This window comes from Schistocerca americana, chromosome 1 (genome assembly GCF_021461395.2).
Source record: "Schistocerca americana isolate TAMUIC-IGC-003095 chromosome 1, iqSchAmer2.1, whole genome shotgun sequence".
NCBI lineage: Eukaryota > Metazoa > Arthropoda > Insecta > Orthoptera > Acrididae > Schistocerca > Schistocerca americana.
The window spans coordinates 528,197,995-528,218,349 of record NC_060119.1 but is presented as its reverse complement, the minus strand read 5'-3'; the positions used below and the strand labels follow the sequence as shown (position 1 = coordinate 528,218,349).

The 20,355-nt window shown below is 38.7% G+C and overlaps 1 protein-coding gene across 3 annotated transcripts in view; it reads right to left on the bottom strand.

Moving 5' to 3' along the window:
* Positions 1 to 20,355, bottom strand: part of LOC124605368 (nardilysin) — a 391,451-nt gene that overhangs the window by 288,811 nt on the left and 82,285 nt on the right. For all 3 annotated transcript variants that reach the window (XM_047137001.1, XM_047137018.1, XM_047137009.1), the window contains exon 4: positions 4,269 to 4,409. In XM_047137001.1, coding sequence (XP_046992957.1) covers positions 4,269 to 4,409 — 141 coding nt within the window. The remainder of the gene's footprint in view (positions 1 to 4,268; positions 4,410 to 20,355) is intronic.

Here is a 20,355-nt window from a genome sequence, read left to right as displayed (position 1 = left end):
GACAAAATTATTACTGAATGTATTAAATAGCTGCTAGCTATATGTTCTTCATGATAAATGTTAAACTATTTTCAGTGGGGAGAGGGGGGGGGGGTGTTCATAAGATATAGTGGCATTTGAGACAAACTATAGTTTTCTATTCTGTTCCTTTCTTCATCTACTTTCGTGTAACTGCACTGCTGTGAAGATAAAATGGCAACACTAACATAAAAAAGATTTAATAACAAAGAATCGATGCCCAAGACACTGGAATCAGATAATTCCAATATTAGTAGATTCCTAGACAATCTGCATTCATGAATTGTGGAATCAGAATCAGTACGTGACAAATCCCTAACTAAAATCATTATGGATAAACTTTTTTTGATCTAATTCCAGTTATTCTAAGTAAATATTAGAGCCATTGCTATTATTGCAAGTATATAGTAGATGAAATTTTGAATGAGTGGCTGATAATTTCAGGTAATTTGTGCAATTCTGAGGGTTATTTAGTTATCTGGAATTGGTAACACCGGTCTGACCATCTGACAGTCATTCAAATCTATGTGGCTGAGTGAAAAGCAATATAACCTCATCTCTGTGTTATTTACAGTGTTATAGACAACATGCTATTGAACAGTTGCAAGATGGTTAAGAAAAGAGGATCTGTTTGGAACTTTTTCAATTTAAATAGAAAAAGAGTATCTTGTAAATATTGTTTTACGGAATACAAACAGTCACATTCCAACAAAATGGAAAAGCATATCAAAAAGTGTATCAAGTGCCCTCAGAATTCGAAAAAGTGCCTGAGTTAGGTACAGTGAATGAGAACAGCTTTTTATTTATTTATTTTTTGTAGTAGTGTAGTGTAAGTAAAAATACTACCTATATGCCAGATATTCAATATAAACAACACTTTATTCCAAAAATTACTTTTAAACTTGAGTGTCATTTTCTTTTCTTTTATTATTATTATTATTATTATTATCATTATTATTATTATGTGCTACCCCAAGAACTGACCTCATTCAATATGCAAAAAGTCCAGTTTACTTCCCCTAATAACTCTCCCCTAACTCTCAAGCAGCTTTTGCAATTTGGTTACCCAGTCACTGAAGCAGCAGTGTTCCAAAGCACCTTTTCCAATAAAAAATATCAGCTTAAATTTTTTTTATGTGCCACTTGTCAATTAATCTTTAAAATGCATAAATGTCTGGGCATTTTTAAATTTTGGGCATTTGCCCATGAATTTATCCTGCAACCTTGAGAGAAAAGCAAAATTCAGTAGAACATAAACCCCGATCATACACTCATCACCACCCAACAATCAATTTTGAAAACTACAGTTTTGAAGTGGTGGGCAAGGCAAGGCCTCCTGCAAAACTTTACTAGATGCCTTCTCCAAAAACTTCCTAGAGCAGATATTTTAGAAGCCAAATCATGATGGAAATATATTGGATCTAACAGCAGTAAATAGACCTAAGCACTTTAAGGATGTCCAAACTGAAGCTTACCGGTAATCAGTATTCATCAGGCATCTGTAGCAACAATAATTACCAAAGTACAAAGGACACACAAGCAAAATTATTTATACACTCACCAAACTAAATAAAGAAATGTTTTCATATATGAATAAGAAACTCAAACCATTTAGCTCTGTAGAGCAGCTTTCCCAAAACCTATAGAAATTCTGATAATATGTAAAGGTTTTACTGGTATCAGAGTTAGTGTCCATTCACTCCACTCATGGACGAGACAGGAACTGAAATTAAGGGTACAAAAGCAAAAGTAAAAATACTCAACTGTTTTCAAACATTTCTTTACAAAGGAAAATTCAGGAGTACTGTCCCAATTTAATTCATGCACCATAGCAAAACGATGTGATACACAGACTAGTGTCAGTGACATTGCTAAACAATTGAAACTGCTAAAATCAACAAAGCTCCAGGTCTTTATGGAACCCCTATCAGATTCTACATTGAATTTGGAGCACAATTAGCCCTTGGGGGAGGGGGGAGGAGGGAACTGTGTCAAATGGTTGGAAAAAAGCACAAGTTACACTCATCTACAAGAAGGGTAGCAGAAGTGATACTCAAAACTACTGCCCAGTAACTTTAACATTCACTTGTTGTAGACTATTAGAACAAATTCTGAGCTCAAATGCAACAAAGCATCTTGAACAGAATGAACTCCTCAATGCAAAATAGTAACAGTCCAAAAACATTGATCATGTGAAACCCAACTCGCACTTTTATCACATAACATTCTGAAAGCCATGGATCAACGCATTCATACGCAGTAGTTCTACATTTCTGAAAAGCATCTGACACAATACCAACCCTATGCTTATTGTCAAAAATGTGTATCAAGTGTAATTTATGACTAGATTGAGGGAATCTTGGCAGCGAGAACACAGCATGTTATCTCAGATGGAGAATCATCAACAAATGTTTGCCCAAGGGAAGTGTGTTCTGACACTTACTGTTCATGGTGAATATTGGTAACCTCACAGACAATATTTAAGGTAAGCTCAAGACTTTTCGCAAATGATGCAGTAATCTATAATAAAGTACTGTCTCAAAAAATCTTCACAAATTTTCAGTTGGATTTTGGTAAGATCTTAAAGCGGTGCGAAGATTGACAACTTCCTTTAAATGTTCAGGAATATAAAACAGCGCACTTAATAAAATGAACAAATCTATTACCCGATATCGACAATAATAACAAGTCACAGCTGGAACTGATTGCTCATACAAGGTACCTGACAGTAACAATTTGTAGGGATATGAAATGGAACAATCACATAGGCTCAGTTGTACGTAAAGCAGGTGGCAGACTTCAGGTCATTGATAGAATACTAGCAAAAGTAATCAGGTGGCAGACTTCAGGTCACTGACAGAATACTAGATAAACGTAATCAGAGTGCAAAGTAGATTGGTTACAAAACACTCATCCAAACCATCCTAGCATATGGTTCAAGTGTATGGTACTCGTACCAGTTAGGAAAAATGGGGGATATTGAATGTATACAGAGAACAGCAGCAGGAATAGTCACATGAAGTTCCACGAATCAGCTGTAAATAATGAATCTAGGAATGTACTCCAACCCCTTTATGCATTTCTCCCATCAGTAACATGAGGATAAGATTACGCAAGTTATGGTATGCACAGGGGCATTTAAACAACAGTATGCATAGGGGCATTTAAAGAGTCATTCTGCCAGTGCTCCTTATGTGACTGGAAGGGGAAAAAGTCATAATAACTCGTATGACAGAAAATGCAGACTCATCTGCACTTCACAGTGGTTTTCAGAGTAAAGATGTATAAGCTATTATCCTCGTATTTATTTCGTAATTTACTGACGGGAGTGCTGAGGGGCTATTGATAACAAATTACACAACCTTTAAAACACTGAAACTAAAAGTTTTTTGTAAGTTTGTGGCAGTGATAGAATCACCTATGTAGACACCTGCATTAAATGGAACCTTTCCAAGAATATATCACTATGTCTCAGAACTGCCAATGAATCACAAAAATTTACACAGTTTTGCTCACTGTGAAAGTGACTATGACTACCTTCTTTAATTTTCTAGCAATCGCTGCACATTTCTCTAGCACAGTCAGCAAGCTGAGTACCTGCTGACATTGTGATTTTCTTTTGCCTGAAAGATTAAGTTCTACAATTAAATGAAAAACATTTGCATTTTAGCCAGATACATCACACTCCATTGATTTTTGAAAAATCCTCAGTGGCCTGTAACACACAACTGGAAGTAAGGGAGGTTATGAACTGGCCTGTTGACAGTGAACTTATCTAAAATAGAGTGCTTTGCTTAGTTGGAGAGAGGTGCAAGAAAGAATCAGTCATGGCCTTATTGAAGAAGCTAGTCTGGCATTCACTATAAATGATGTACAGCAAACATGGAAAACTTATAATCAGTTAGCGAAGTGGATATTCCAACCATGTGCTTTTGAAATAAAAGATATGATGTGTGAATTAGTGTGACACCTCACCAAGAGACTGAAACCAATAAACAAAAGCTGCTAATGACACTTCAAAAATAAATGAAGTGAAACCCACCCGGACAAAACTTAAAATTCCTTCATTCAGCCACAAAGTAGAACCTCCCACATATTGTATAATCAAATTTTATTTCACACCATACACATACAAAATATGTTCATGCACTTACCATCTTTATGTTGATTGTACACAGTAAGTTTTCATATTCATTGCTTTATATGTAAGATGAGCGTTTATTCCACCAATTACTTAAAGACACACTGACCTTTATGAACTCATCAAAGCTGTTTTCTGTAGGATATTTCTCACTGCCCATGAAAACCATGTGCTCCAGAAAATGCGCAAGGCCAGGAATCTCGTCTGGATCACTAAAACTGCCAACTCCAACACACAAACCTACAGCAGCCTGCAAAAAATTGAAAAACATGAGAAATTGTAATAAACAATGCATGCAACACAAACATGAATGAATATTGCTGCCACAAAAGAACATGATATACAGGTTGGTTATAATCAAACTTTTGCTACCTGAGAGGGCCTCCATGACAAACAAGTGATCATAGGACAATGAAACTTTATGGGAGCACTTGTAAGAGCATGCAGAAGAGAAATAATGAACAGACCATTGAAAGAAACACATTTTCATTTCAACACTGGAAGGAAACATATGTTAATTGCATACCATGTTTACTTTCAAGGTTACAAACATTGCTCAATGTGACGACCATCTGCATAAACGGAATTGCACTAGAGATTACTCTACTGCTGCCCGAAACAACAGTGGACCATGGAATGTTCACTGTCATGACACAGATCGTGGACTGTTTGAAGATTGCACACTGCCTCCAGCATTCTCAGCCACAGAAAAACTAACATCTTCAACAATTTGTGGCACAATTGGCTGCTGTTTTGATAAAATGGTTTTACGAGTAAAGCCCTTCTCACACTGTTGAGACCCATGAAGACTGTCTGCAACTGTAATGCACACTTATGCTTGTGTTTCAACCCCGTCAGCACCAATACTGGTGCCTACTGGCAAGTCATGACACTAATACCACTAACAACACAAACACTGTATCACACAGTCTGAACATCATTCCTATAAAGCTGGGTACCCATACAGTAAATAGCTTTCCACCTGGACTGGCTCAAGTAATGAATGTTTAATTACAACCATACTGAAATTACTTTTCATCAAACAATAGTTAGTATGCAACATTTGTAATTAATTGCATCTACTTACATACGAATCATAAATTATTACTTTTAAAACACAGCAAGCAATGAACTGTAAAGCTTCAATGATTCCTTTTTTTACTGTCCTTGCAGCCAGAAGTCAATACTGTTTAAATAAGTACTGAGCTAGTGTACATTTTGGTATAAATAGCCTATTGGTCAAAAATTCTTATTTCTATCTCAGAGCTCAGGCAGTAGTGATTACAAAAGGAAAAGGTAAAGACACAGCATCAAAGGATTATTGTCACATTTGCCTATTGAATATCTTGGCCAACATCCAGGAGTGTCTCCTTTGAGCTCTTGAAGCACCAAACTGGGTTCAGAAAATTGAGGTCTCTAGTCAACACAGTCCATGAACCATGGGCCTTGCCGTTGGTGGGGACGCATGCGTGCCTCAGCGATACAGATAGCCATACCGTAGGTGCAACCACAGCGGAGGCGTATCTGTTGAGAGGCCAGACAAACATGTGGTTCCTGAAGAGGGGCAGCAGCCTTTTCAGCAGTTGCAGGGGCAACAGTCTGGATGATTGACTGATATGGTCTTGTAACAATACCCAAAACAGCTTCGGTGTGCTGGTACTGCGAACGGCTGAAAGCAAGGGGAAACTACAGCCGTAATTTTTCCTGAGGGCATTCAGCTTTACTGTATGGTTAAATGATGATGGCATCCTCTTGGGTAAAATATTCCGGAGGTAAAATAGTCCCCCATTCGAATCTCCGGGTGGGACTACTCAAGAGGACGTCGTTATCAGAAGAAAGAAAACTGGCGTTCTATGGATCGGAGCGTGGAATGTCAGATCCCTTAATTGGGCAGGTAGGTTAGAAAATTTAAAAAGGGAAATGGATAGGTTAAAGTTAGATATAATGGCAATTAGTGAAGTTCGGTGGCAGGAGGAACACGACTTTTGGTCAGGTGAATACAGGTTTATAAACACAAAATCAAATAGGGGTAATGCAGGAGTAGGTTTAATAATGAATAAAAAAAAATAGGAGTACGAGTAAGCAACTACAAACAGCATAGTGAACGCAGTATTGTGGCCAAGATAGACGTGAAGCCAACGTCTACTACAGTAGTACAAGTTTATATGCCAACTAGCTCTGCAGATGACGAAGAAATTGATGAAATGTATGACGAGATAAAAGAAATTATTCAGATAATGAAGGGAGATGAAAATTTAATAGTCATGGGTGAATGGAATTCGATAGTAGGGAAAGGTAGAGAAGGAAATGTAGTGGGTGAATATGGATTGGGGCGTAAGAAATGAAAGAGGAAGCCGCCTGGTAGAATTTTGCACAGAGCACAACTTAATCACAGCTAACACTTGGTTCAAGAATCATAAAAGAAGGTTGTATACATGGAAGAAGCCTGGAGATACTGACAGGTTTCATATAGATTATATAATGGTAAGACAGAGATTTAGGAACCAGGTTTTAAATTGTAAGACATTTCCAGAGGCAGATGTGGACTCTGACCACAATGTATTGGTTATGAATTGTAGATTAAAACTTAAGAAACTGCAAAAAGGTGGGAATTTAAGGAGATGGGGCCTGGATAAGCTGACTAAACCAGAGGTTGTACAGGGTTTCAGGGAGAGCATAAGGGAACGATTGACAGGAATGGGGGAAAGAAATACAGTAGAAGAAGAATGGGTTAGCTTTGCGGGACAAAATAGTGAAGACAGCAGAGGATTAAGTAGGTAAAAAGACAAGGGCTAGTAGAAATCCTTGGGTAACAGAAGAAATATTGAATTTAATCGATGAAAGGAGAAAATATAAAAATGCAGTAAATGAAGCAGGCAAAAAGGAATACAAACGTCTCAAAAATGAGATCGACAGGAAGTGCAAAATGGCTATGCAGAGATGGCTAGAGGACAAATGTAAGGATGTAGAGGCTTATCTCACTAGGGACACGATAGATACTGCCTACAGGAAAATTAAAGAGACCTTTGAAGAAAAGAGAACCACTTGTATGAATATCAAAAGCTCAGATGGAGACCCAGTTCTAAGCAAAGAAGGGAAAGCAGAAAGGTGGAAGGAGTATATAGAGGGTCTATACAAGGGCGATGTACTTGAGGACAATATTATGGAAATGGGAGAGGATGTAGATGAAGATGAAATGGGTGATATGATTGACAGAGCACTGAAAGACCTGAGTAGACACAAGGCTCAGGGAGTAGACAACATTCCATTAGAACTACTGACAGCCTTGGGAGAGCCAGTCATGACAAAACTCTACCGTCTGGTGAGCAAGATGTATGAGACAGACGAAATACCCTCAGACTTCAAGAAGAATATAATAATTCCAATCCCAAAGAAAGCAGGTGTTGACAGATGTGAAAATTACCGAACTATCAGTTTAATAAGCCACAGCTGCAAAATACTAACACGTATTCTTTACAGACGAATGGAAAAGCTGGTTGAAGCCGACCTCAGGGAAGATCAGTTTGGATTCCGTAGAAATGTTTGAACACGTGACGCAATACTGACCCTATGACTTATCTTAGAGAATAGATTAAGGAAAGGCAAACCTATGTTTCTAGCATTTGTAGACTTAGAGAAAGCTTTTGACAATGTTGACTGGAATACTCTCTCTCAAATTCTGAAGGTGGCAGGGGTAAAAAAAGGCAGCAAAAGGCTATTTACAATTTGTACAGAAACCAGATGACAGTTATAAGGGTCGAGCGGCATGAAAGGGAAGCAGTGGTTAGGAAGGGAGTGAGACAGGGTTGTAGCCTCTCCCCGATGTTATTCAATCTGTATATTGAGCAAGCAGTAAAGCAAACAAAAGAAAAATTTGGAGTAGGTATTAAAATCAATGGAGAAGAAATAAAAACTTTAAGGTTCGCCAATGACATTGTAATTCTGTCAGAGACAGCACAGGACCTGGAAGAGCAGCTGAACGGAATGGATAGTGTCTTGAAAGGAGGATGTAAGATGAACATCAACAAAAGCAAAACAAGGATAATGGAATGTAGTCGAATTAAGTCAGGTGATGCTGAGGAAATTAGATTAGGAAATGAGACAAAGTAGTAAAGGAGTTTTGCTATTTGGGGAGCAAAATAACTGATGATGGTCGAAGTAGAGAGGATATAAAATGTAGACTGGCAATGGCAAGGAAAGCGTTTCTCAAGAAGAGAAATTTGTTAACACTGAGTATAGATTTAAGCATCAGGAAGTCATTTCTGAAAGTATTTGTATGGAGTGTAGCCATGTATGGAAGTGAAACATGGACGATAAATAGTCTGGAGAAGAAGAGAATAGAAGCTTTCGAAATGTGGTGCAACAGAAGAATGGTGAAGATTAGATGGGTAGGTCACATAACTAATGAGGAGGTATTGAATAGAATTGGGGAGAAGAGGAGTTTGTGGCACAACTTGACTAGAAGAAGGGATTGGTTGGTAGGACATGTTCTAAGGCATCAAGGGATCACCAATTTAGTATTGGAGGGCAGCGTGGAGGGTAAAAATCATAGAGGGAGACCAAGAGATGAATACACTAAGCAGATTCAGAAGGATGTAGGTTGCAGTAGGTACTGGGAGATGAAGAAGCTTGCACAGGATAGAGTAGCATGGAGAGCTGCATCAAACCATTGTAAGGACTGAAGACCACACCACAACAACAACAGAGCTTTTCAGATTGTAGAAAATTCAAGTCTGAAATATGTGGCGGCACTCATAACTGACATTCCACATGGACTCAACAATTTTTTGTAGCCTGTGATGAACTGCTTTGAGATTTGTAGGTCTGTACAAGAGTTGTATCAGTAACTGGAGTAGACATACCAGCCCCCTCTGGTTTGTGGGTTACAGCAAGGTAATCAAAAATATTACCAATAGCAGTCCTCAAGGTTCCATAAGTGGACAATTGTTCCCTCAGATCTTAAATGTTGAACCTCACTTACATCTGTTAGAAGGACAGGTAATGCTGAAGACGATGTTTAATTTGTGGATGATATCCTAGTAATAGTGTCTGCAGACTCCAGAGCAAATCTTGAGAAGAAGATGAATCACAAGTTCATTCAAATGCAGTGGTGCTGCATGGGCAATGAACTGGCTATAGCCATACATTAAATCACATGCATACTTCTGAAGGAAGATTTTCTTTCACCAGATATTTATCACTGAAGCTCGATGGAATCCCTAAAACATGTAGCTCTGTTTGCAGGTATCTAGGCATTCTTCTAGATGAGGCAATTAACTTTCAAGAACAGCTAAAACCTGTTACTCTGAAAATGATCAAAATTCTGTGAACAATACCCCTGCATATGACTGCTGACAATAAATTACATTGCGCGTTATTCAGTGTCAGTGTCTGAGCACATTGTCTTCAACTGAAGTGTTACTGGTGATTCTTGGGATACATCAGTTGGATATCATGGCACATTACAGGATGGTGTGGTAGTGACTGGGGCATGAAAAATGTGATAAAGTATAGAACATCATACTATAACACAGAGATTTTCAGAGGGCATACGACATGCATGGCACTGCCACAATCGCTGGCCACACCAGTTGTATCATGAAGAAATACAGCCAAATAAAATTAATTTCCTAATTTCAAACAAAAATTAGCATTGCCTACAAAATTTTGAGATTATTGGTAACAATCTCAGACCAGATAGTTAATTAATTGAAAATCCATAAACCTTAATTAATCAATTTATAAAATTAGAATTTTCCCCAGCCAAGCGGTATCACTGATGGGTTGCCTGCATGGAGGACCATTGAATGGAGAGGCCAAAATAATTTACATGCTTTCCATTTGTTTACTATAGAAAATGCAGAAAAGGATGAAATTCTGAAAAGTTCCTGGTCGTTACGTTTGAATTTAAGTGCAGCCATGCAATGATAGAAGCTTATCAGTTTCTTCCTCAATCAGAACATTTACACCCAAATAGATATTCCAACCTATGAGTCAAAGAGATCAAGCTGAGCACCAGGGTGAGGCCACACCAATGGTTCATTTCCTTTCCCAGTCACGTTGGCTGTGGGGACCCATTTGTTAACTGCATATACACACGACAATACAGCATCCAAGTTCCCAAATAGCATGGAGAGTCACTTTCCAACACCATTCGGTTACCAATCTCGGATAAGTGTACCTCACAGACAGGAGTGCGGCAGTTACCACCATTCTGATGTGCAACTCTTGACTTCCACCACCCTGGGAACAGACTCCTGTTAAGATTGTAAGGTTTGGTCAGTATGTTTCTTATTAGGAAAAGTGCAGCAACTATGGTAACTGATTTCACGCAATCAGACTGTTTTTCACCACAAGTATTCAGCATCACGACTCCATTGATCGCAATGGAGTAATTCCTGTCGTTCAGCCCCCGAATCTGTGCTCATGACACACAAATCATGACTAGCAACTCTCAGTTTCCCAATTTGTTTCCATTAAAGATATCTCACTCTCTCTAGTAGCTGGGCCTGTTTAGATTTTCACTATGTTTGATGTTTGTATTTTTTTAGTCTAAGACCTCGTCCTGCAGCAAGGCGGCACCTTAACAAAATTTTATACCATTTACAGCTATTACTGTTCTGTAGCTTCCCCACTGTTCCTGTTCTTTAAATTAATTTGTCAATTAGGCAATTAAACACCTGCCAAGTGAAGATGTCTCCATGTTCAGGAACAGCACACTGACTGAAAGGAAAATGGTTATAGGCAGTGATTTCGCTAGTTTTAATCGTATAATTCATCAGCTACAGACCAGTCACTACAGATATGGTAAAACTGTGATAAGACTCGACTATGTTTCACAGTCACCAAATCCTCTATGGTCATGTGTTGTCTACCCTAATTATTGAAAGTTCACCACAGTTGTCGTTGATCGCCCTTGGCCAATCTAGTATTGATGATGGTAGTACTGTCCTATTCCCGCAAGCCACACGCTGTAGGCGGCGACCGATTTGCTAGATTCAATCGACATTTTTAGAAAGAGTAATTATTATTATTATTATTATTATTATTATTATTTTTATTTTTATCTTTTTCCTGTCTCATACGTTAGTCTGGTTAAAATGGAAAGTGACGCGGACCTTGATCAAGCGTCACTTCCTTTTAACTGTACGGTATGTCATATGGCATTTAGGAACTTTCGAGTAATTGAACATGTATCAATAATTACAGATTTCTGTAGTTACAAGTTTGGATGTAGCTGTATTGCATTGATGTACTGGTGGATATTGTGTGGTATGACTCCTGTAGTCGATAGTATAATTGGTATAATGTCAACTTTATCCTGATGCCACATGTTCTTGACTTCCTCAGCCAGTTGGATGTATTTTTCAATTTTTTCTCCCGTTTTCTTTTGTATATTTGTTGTGTTGGGTATGGATATTTCGATTAGTTGTGTTAATTTCTTCTTTTTATTGGTGAGTATGATGTTAGGTTTGTTATGTGGTGTTGTTTTATCTGTTATAATGGTTCTGTTCCAGTATAATTTATATTCATCATTCTCCAGTACATTTTGTGGTGCATACTTGTATGTGGGAATATGTTGTTTTATAAGTTTATGTTGTAAGGCAAGCTGTTGATGTATTATTTTTGTTACATTGTCATGTCTTCTGGGGTATTCTGTATTTGCTAGTATTGTACATCCGCTTGTGATGTGATCTACTGTTTCTAATTGTTGTTTGCAAAGTCTGCATTTATCTGTTGTGGTATTGGGATCTTTAATAATATGCTTGCTGTAATATCTGGTGTTTATTGTTTGATCCTGTATTGCAATCATGAATCCTTCTCTCTCACTGTATATATTGCCTTTTCTTAGCCATGTGTTGGATGCGTCTTGATCGATGTGTGGTGTTGTTAGATGATACGGGTGCTTGCCATGTAGTGTTTTCTTTTTCCAATTTACCTTCTTCGTATCTGTTGATGTTATGTGATCTAAAGGGTTGTAGAAGTGGTTATGAAATTGCAGTGGTGTAGCTGATGTATTTATATGAGTGATTGCTTTGTGTATTTTGCTAGTTTCTGCTCGTTCTAGAAAGAATTGTCTTAAATTGTCTACCTGTCCATAATGTAAGTTTTTCATGTCGATAAATCCCCTTCCTCCTTCCTTTCTGCTTAATGTGAATCTTTCTGTTGCTGAATGTATGTGATGTATTCTACATTTGTGGCATTGTGATCGTGTAAGTGTATTGAGTGCTTCTAGGTCCATGTTACTCCATTTCACTACTCCAAATGAGTAGGTCAATATTCGTATAGCACAAGTATTTATAGTTTTTGTCTTGTTTCTTGCTGTCAATTCTGTTTTCAGTATTTTTGTTAGCCTTTGTCTATATTTTTCTTTTAGTTCTTCTTTAATATTTGTATTATCTATTCCTATTTTTCGTCTGTATCCTAGTTATTTATAAGCATCTGTTTTTTCCATCGCTTCTATGCAGTCGCTGTGGTTATCCAATATGTAATCTTCCTGTTTAGTGTGTTTTCCCTTGACTATGCTATTTTTCTTACATTTGTCTGTTCCAAAAGCCATATTTATATCATTGCTGAATACTTCTGTTATCTTTAGTAATTGGTTGATTTGTTGCTGCCAGTAGTTTTAGATCATCCATATATTATTATTATTATTATTATTATTATTATTATTATTTTCCATTGCTTATTGCAACTTCTCAGCCATAAGGGACCATTTATGGAGCAGGGCAGATGGGCCTGTCAAAGAGTAAGGAGAATGAACAGATGCCCTATGAGGTGAGGTGATCTACACCACTGCCGCAGAACATTGCCCCTATGTGGCGGCAAATACCGCATGGTGGGAGATCAGCAGCCCACACGGAAGGGGAGATGAGCCACCCCAATGTCCTAGCAGCTGACAAAGCACTGGCTGGCAACATTACAGCTGGTGCCTGCACGCTCCCCAGCCAAGAGACGAGCACTGCCACCACCATTACAGCAGTTGCGGACATTGAAGCCACTGCCAACACAGGGCAATGCTACTCTGTTGCAGCACATCGATGACAAGGGATTCAGCACATGTGCCTTGATGCCAGCACTTGCATATTCAAATCTACAGAAACCAGGTACTGCTCCACATTCAGATGTTGCCATTGACACGACACAGGGTATGTTGGGTCAGTAACTGGCCACGACTGCCGCACAGAGTGCAAGAATTAAGATAAACTGGATAAGAAATTCAATGAGAAAAGTTCCAAGTTACAAGCTACAAGCTCAAAGTAGTAAGAAACTATGATTACCATTAGATGGTCATAGTTCAAAATTAGTTAAGTTATCAGTAAAACTTGATAAGCAGCCAAGAGCTTTAGAAGGGCCCAAAAATTTGTTTTCAAGCACCCTCCAGGAGAGTAGCAATGAGTTTTCTAATTGCATAGATTATCAGGCTTTGGTTTACAGAGACTGGGCAAAATACTAGAGGAAGTGTTCATTGAGAACCGAATCTTAGCTGGCCTCAGAGGATGAAAAATTCAAAGGAACAGCTGAGCAAGTTGTTACTGGAGTTTGTTGACATTTTCAATGAGGAGATATGCGATCTTTTGTAATTTTTCCTTATTTATGTTAGTGTCTGCAAACGCATGAAGTCAAGATTGCACACAAAATCTTGTTTATTTGGATGGATTACTAGTTTTGTCTAGCAAACTAACCATCATTAGATCTTATATAGTTGTTTTAATTCTCCTGACACCTGACTTGGCAAGTTTATCAAGTATGTTGACATTGTCAACAAGGCGATAAGCAACCTGTTGTACTTTTTTTTATTCACAAGAGATTGAAAACATGCAAAGAATAGTATGATTCAAGTCAGTATCAGCTGTTAAATGGCTTCACACATCATCTTGTTTCCATGAGAAGTCTGTGGTGGCAGATTACCATATACTACTGTCCAGACTTCACATCTATATCTACATCTACATTTACATACATAGTATGCAAGCCATTGCACGACGCATGGTGGAGGGTACGCTATACCACTACTAGTCGACTGTCTATATGCCTCCGCACAAGCCGTAGTTTCTCGTATCTTATCTTCGTGGCTCCTATGTGAAATGTATCTTGGCGGCAGTAGGATCGTTCTGCAGTCAGCTTCAAATGCCGGTCAGCTTCAAATGCCGGTTCTGTAAACTTTCACGGTAGTGTCCTTCAAAATAAATGTCTTCCTCCCTCCAGGGACTCCCAAATGAGTTCCCGAAGCATATCTGTGACAACTGCTTACTGCCCAAACCTACCAGTAACAAATCTAGCAGCCTGCCTCCGAACTGCTTAGATGTCTTCTTTCAATCTGACCTGGTGTGGATCGCACACACTCAAGCAGTACTCAAGAATAGGTCGCACTAGCATCCGATATGTGGTCTCTCTTACAGATTTACCACTTTCCTAAAATTCTTTCAATAAATCGAAGTTGGCCATACTTCTTCCCTACCACTGCCCTACCACTGCCCTCACATGCTAGTTCCATTTCATATTACTTCGCAATGTTAAGTCCAGATATTTCAACGATGTGACTGTGTCAAGCAGGAAACTACTAATGCCGTATCCGAACATTACGAGTATGTTTTTTCTACTCATCCACATTAACTTACATTTTTCTACATTAGAGCCAGCTGCCATTCATCACACCAACTAGAAATTTTGTCTAAGACATATTGTATCATCCTACAGTCACTGATTTTCAGCACTTTCCTGTACAGCACACCATCATCAGTGAACACCCGTAGATTGCTGCCCACCCTGTCTGCCTGATCATTTATGAGTATGTATATAGAAAATAGCAATGGTCCTATCACACTTCCCTGGGGCACCTCTGATGTTACCCCTGTCTGCAATGAACACTCACCATTGAGGAAAACATACTGGGTTCTATTACTTAAGAACTCTTCCAGCCAGTCACATATCTGGGAGCCTATTCAACATGCTCATACCTGTGTTAATGGTCTGTAGGAGGTACCGTGTCAAATGGTTTTTGGAAATCTAGAAATATGGAATCTGCCTGTTGCCCTTCATCCATAGTTCGCAGTGTGTCAGAAAAGAGCAAGCTGGGTTTTGCACAAGTGTTACTTTCTAAAGCCATGCTGATTCATGGATATGAGCTTTTCAGTCTCTAGGAAATTTATTATATTCAAACTCAGAATACGCTCAAGAATTTTGCTGCAAACCAATGTTAAGGATATTGGTCTGAAATTTTGCAGGTCCAATTTCTGCCACCAGGTGAAAATATGGCACTATAAGAAGTCAGAACGTGAAATTTTGATGTTAGTATGCTGTTTGTTGCTTGGCGACATACTGTGTAATGGATGCAGTATGATGCTGAGTCAGGAGACAACACTGAACACATGTTGCAACTTGTGACCATATCCTACGAAGTGTGTCAGGACCACTGTTATTATGTATTTGATCGTTCCTCCCCTTTTTCTGCAGCCATGCCACATTATGACTGCTTCCAGTGCCATATTTTCACCTGGTGGCAGACAGCAGAACTATTATTTTTCTCAGCATACTCCACGTGCACACTGATTAATGAACACACCTATGATGTTTCAGCGTACTGCGATGTGTACAACCCACACTGCAGTGCTCAGAATATCATTAGTGTAATTATAACCACCGATGTATTGAAGGTAGACACACAAATGCAAGGTAGCCTATCACAGCATTTTATGGAAGGCATTCACAATTGTGCATGACTTGGTGAGATGCCTCCTTGTTGTAGAACAAGGACCAAAACTAAAAATACATACATCAATCATAATTAAAATCTAAATAAAGCCTGGTCTAGAGAGAGCGAGTAATGTTTAACCAGAAAAAATAAAAAAAACTGAAGGTTGCTAGCCAAGAGACGTGTATTATTAGGCAGTGTGACTATGTCACCCTTTTCTTAATGCTTCTTTTCGTCTAATTCTTCTCAAGGCAACTGACAACTTTCACTGCAAATTGTCTTCGGGGGAAGGGGGTAACTGCGCTGCCTCTCTCGCTGCCATGATTACTGGCCTCTCTAGCATGAGTTCAGCCAGTGCATAACCCAAGAAGCCGTGTATTTTACTATTCATAACTTCCTCAAACTGCAGAAAATATTCAAGCCATCTTGTATGCTTAGTCGAGCAGTGAATTCTTATTAGTCTCCCAACTTCTCTGAAACAACACTCGACTGGGTTTGCCACAGCACAATACACACTTATCCTGTCGATAGTGTCTCCTCACCACCACATCTCAGTGATCCAAGCACATGAACACACTGTCGGCTGTTGTCAGGTAAGACACATTTGGGGTTCCTGAATGTCTTGGTGTAACGTCATAGGCATCTCACAAGAACAACTGCTGAACTGTGTAGTGCAACATGTCAATTCTGCAGAATAATATGTTCCATTTCTAACTACTTAGCCCGACAAAAGATGTTCGTGGAAACCGAAAAATCCCATTTTGGACACTCTGGTCTGCCACATGTGCAGATTTGATGCACGCCAGTTCAGAACATCGACAGGATGTGACAGTGTGTGTGTGTGTGTGTGTGTGTGTGTGTGTGTGTGTGTGTGTGTGTCTCCACCTGTTGTAGGTCCGCTTATTGTTTGGTGTCGTAGCTTGGCGGTGCCTTGTAAGCCGTGGAGCAAAGGGCATGGGCAATAATGTCAACACCAGGACAGTTGAAGAATATAAATCAGAAAAATCATTTTGTAATGTCAAATGAGCACAGCAGTACATGTTATGATCTATTGTGAGCTACAAGTTATGAGCGATCTGTATCACCTGCAATTTTAAACGAAATTGTACAATGGAAACATTGTAATAATAATACATACGAGTTGTCATAAAACTGTTTATGCCATTTATTGGTCTGAATAGATTGGAGCTCTCTTCCAGCATCCGCCCATCGCAAAAGGTGAAGTAGTCACACGTCATAATCTAGTGGCACAGCATAGCAGGTCCACTACAGCAAATAATTTCAAGAATGGCGACCGCAAGATACTTGTATGGTAAACATTGGCACACATAACAGCAGAGTGACAGATATTGCGTGGAACACATCATAATCAAAACCTGTTATACTCAAAGTGGTTCTCATTGGGTAGAAATAAAAACTAAAAGGACCGCATGCAGGCAAATACCTATAAGGACCACTATGGTCAAATTGGGCCCATGCTTGTTTATTGCTTGTAAAGTCAGTTTGTCTTTGTTTGTATGGTCAGATTGTCACAGGTAATGGAATGTAACACACTTATACAGTTTTTGTTGATTTTTATTAACAAAATAAATACATTATATAGGGAAAACCCAGGATGGAATGTAACAATATTTTGAAAAGGATAGTTGCTATGCACCATATAATGGAGATGCTGAGTCACAGACAGGCACAACAAAAAAAACTGTTGGAAAGTGTGCTTTTGGCCAACAAGGCCTTCCTCAAAAATAGGCAACATAGAAACGCAGACTCACGCAAACACAGTCCACACACACAGGACCACAGCTGCTAGAAACCGTGGTCGTGTGTGTGTGTCTCACATACTGTTTTCTCACAACCTGAACAAACAGTAGCAGTATGATTTCCTTTGCATGAAGTACGACTTTTACACTTCTCTCCCTTTGTTGCCCTTTTAGTCTTTAGTGTCTGCATGCTCCTGGTCCAGCTCTTTATTTCTTGCTGATGCATACTGCGCCCAAAGCTCTTCACACAAATCAAAAATATACTTCTGCCTGATAAGTCACCTACCAGTCACTTTCTTACACAACATCCAGGAATTTATGTCAGAAAAATCAAGAGTGTTGTAAAATACGTGTATTGACCAACGTCTTGTACCATCTTTTGTGGATTACATCCTTGCCATTTGATTCACAATGTCAACCCCAAATTTTTTTCACTGTAAAACCACACTGTTTCAGGGGTGTTGTTCTGGCTTTTGGACAGATATACATGAGAGTGAAGTGAACTCAATAGAAAAACAGTCTTATTAATTTTCCCTTGATAAACTGTTAGGTTGTTCCATCATCATTTTTATACACAATAGTCGAGTGAACTGGTTGTTTTCCAGTCTTTGCATTAGGAGGTAACTCCCTTCGATTATGATTCCAAGTACCCACTAAAGTTGCGGCTGCTGCCCTCAGACAGTTTGCAAGGTTAGCAAAGTGACATTCAAACTTTTGTCTAAGTATGGCTCCACAAGCCTAAGCATAACATTTCCATCTACGTCTTGGTCAGCTGGTTGATGGGAATCAGCACTAATGTAAGGGAATCCACTCAATATGTACAGTCACGCATACAAGTAACCAGAGTTTTATACCAAACTTGTCTCGCGTGCCTGCAATGTACTGTGTGAATGGGCATCTTGTTTTAGATGGCAAAAGTTGTTCATCAATTGTAAGATAATGTTCTGCTTTATAGAATGATGAACTGTTTTCTATAAAGCATTCCAAATATCTGACCCAAGAGCAAATTTGTCAGTTTTGAGGTGTTCAGGTCTAGTGGTCTTTGTGTCAAACCTTATATATTTCATTATTTTGATAACTCTGTTTCGCCCCATAGTTAGTTTGAAAAACACAGGACCCCCATACCACTGACCATAGGCTTTTGAGAAGATAATTCTTTGCACCATACACTCCTCTTGCATACATTATGGCGAAAAATGTATCCAATTTTTCAATGTCTACTGTCCAGGTATTGTCTTGTGTTCGATGACAAGTGTACTGCTTGATGTGGCATATCATGGAGGCACTGAAAACTAATCACCAAGCACTAAGAAGTTTCCCATTTTGAATTTTCCTTTTAGTGTATGGTGTTGGTCCTCGGATGTCCTGCAAAATGTTATGACTTTGCAGGCGACCTGTAAAACATATGAAAAATTACTGTATTTTTATAATGTGTAATGCACCGATATTATATGAGTGCATCTGTTCTTGTAGTACAATATCCTATTTTGTTACACAATAGCACACTAAATTGCTATTACTACTATTTATTGTACAAGCTTTTTCTTGTGTTAGCCTTTATTGTAATTTTACAAACTAAAACTGTTCACAAAGAGCAGAAATATTACTGACCTGCATTAGAACCCACTGGTACAATTTTCCACACCGTCCTATCTTTTGCTGTTTCTCTTTCCTCGGAAGGTTTTTGTAGACCCGTATCAGTTTTTGACTGACTTTGAGGCAGATAACTCTTCTCTGGGTTGCTGATCTTATAGTGCTAGAACTTGGAACATCAGAAGGCTTGTTGGATGTAGAAGCTTCATTTTTTCCCCAAATTTGTTGGAAAACTATTCTGGACCATGTTTACATCATCATTTTTGTTGCACAAATCACATTCTTCTTCTGCAGATACTGGAACCACAACACTTTCTTCATTGTCCTGATTACTGTTAGAAAACTGAAATTCTTCGCCTGAGCTTTCATCTTCTATTTTTCTCAGTTCTTCTAGTATTTCGGCAACTGTTAGGTGCTTCCTGTAGCCATAGCTCATGACTGCAGGAATTACTATCAGGTACCGTCATAACAGACAATAACTGAAATCCTTGCTTCAGCTAACCACAAATAAGCATAGCATTGAATGGCATTGTTGATGCATATCTGAACAACAAAGGGACTACAGTTGATGTGATTTCATATGCAGTACTGCAAACAAGTAGCCTGAAAATACACAGAAATGTTGTGAAGGGCCAAGTTGGCCCTACCGTCCTTCTATGTATAATAGCTTCATGTTTCACAACCTAATAAAAATAGGACACTCCAAGAAGGAGTGGTTAATATTTCATATAATTGATGAAAAGTCACAAAATATCAAGTCAATCCAGTTTACATTTTGCTCAGAAAACAAGTGCAAAGTTCGGAAAGGGTCCTTCTAGTGTTAATGTATTTTGTAAATATGTCTAGTATCACAAAAGAAATTGAGCTCCAACTCCATCTACTGGGGACTTCCCATAATGTCAACTGATATAAGTTCCCTTGGGACAGATGCAGTGATGTGCAGCATCAAATATGTAAGCCTTTCCATTGCTGGTTGAGCTTTCTGGCTCAGGATGCACTCTGCCAATTGTTTGATGTGATTAACTCGATATTCTTGAAGTGTACCTATTGCCTATGAATCACAAGGCACTTTGCAGTACACCATTTAGGCTTACATTTTCTGCAGGATGCAGAGGTTCCTTCATTCACTATCCCAATGGCTGCAGACA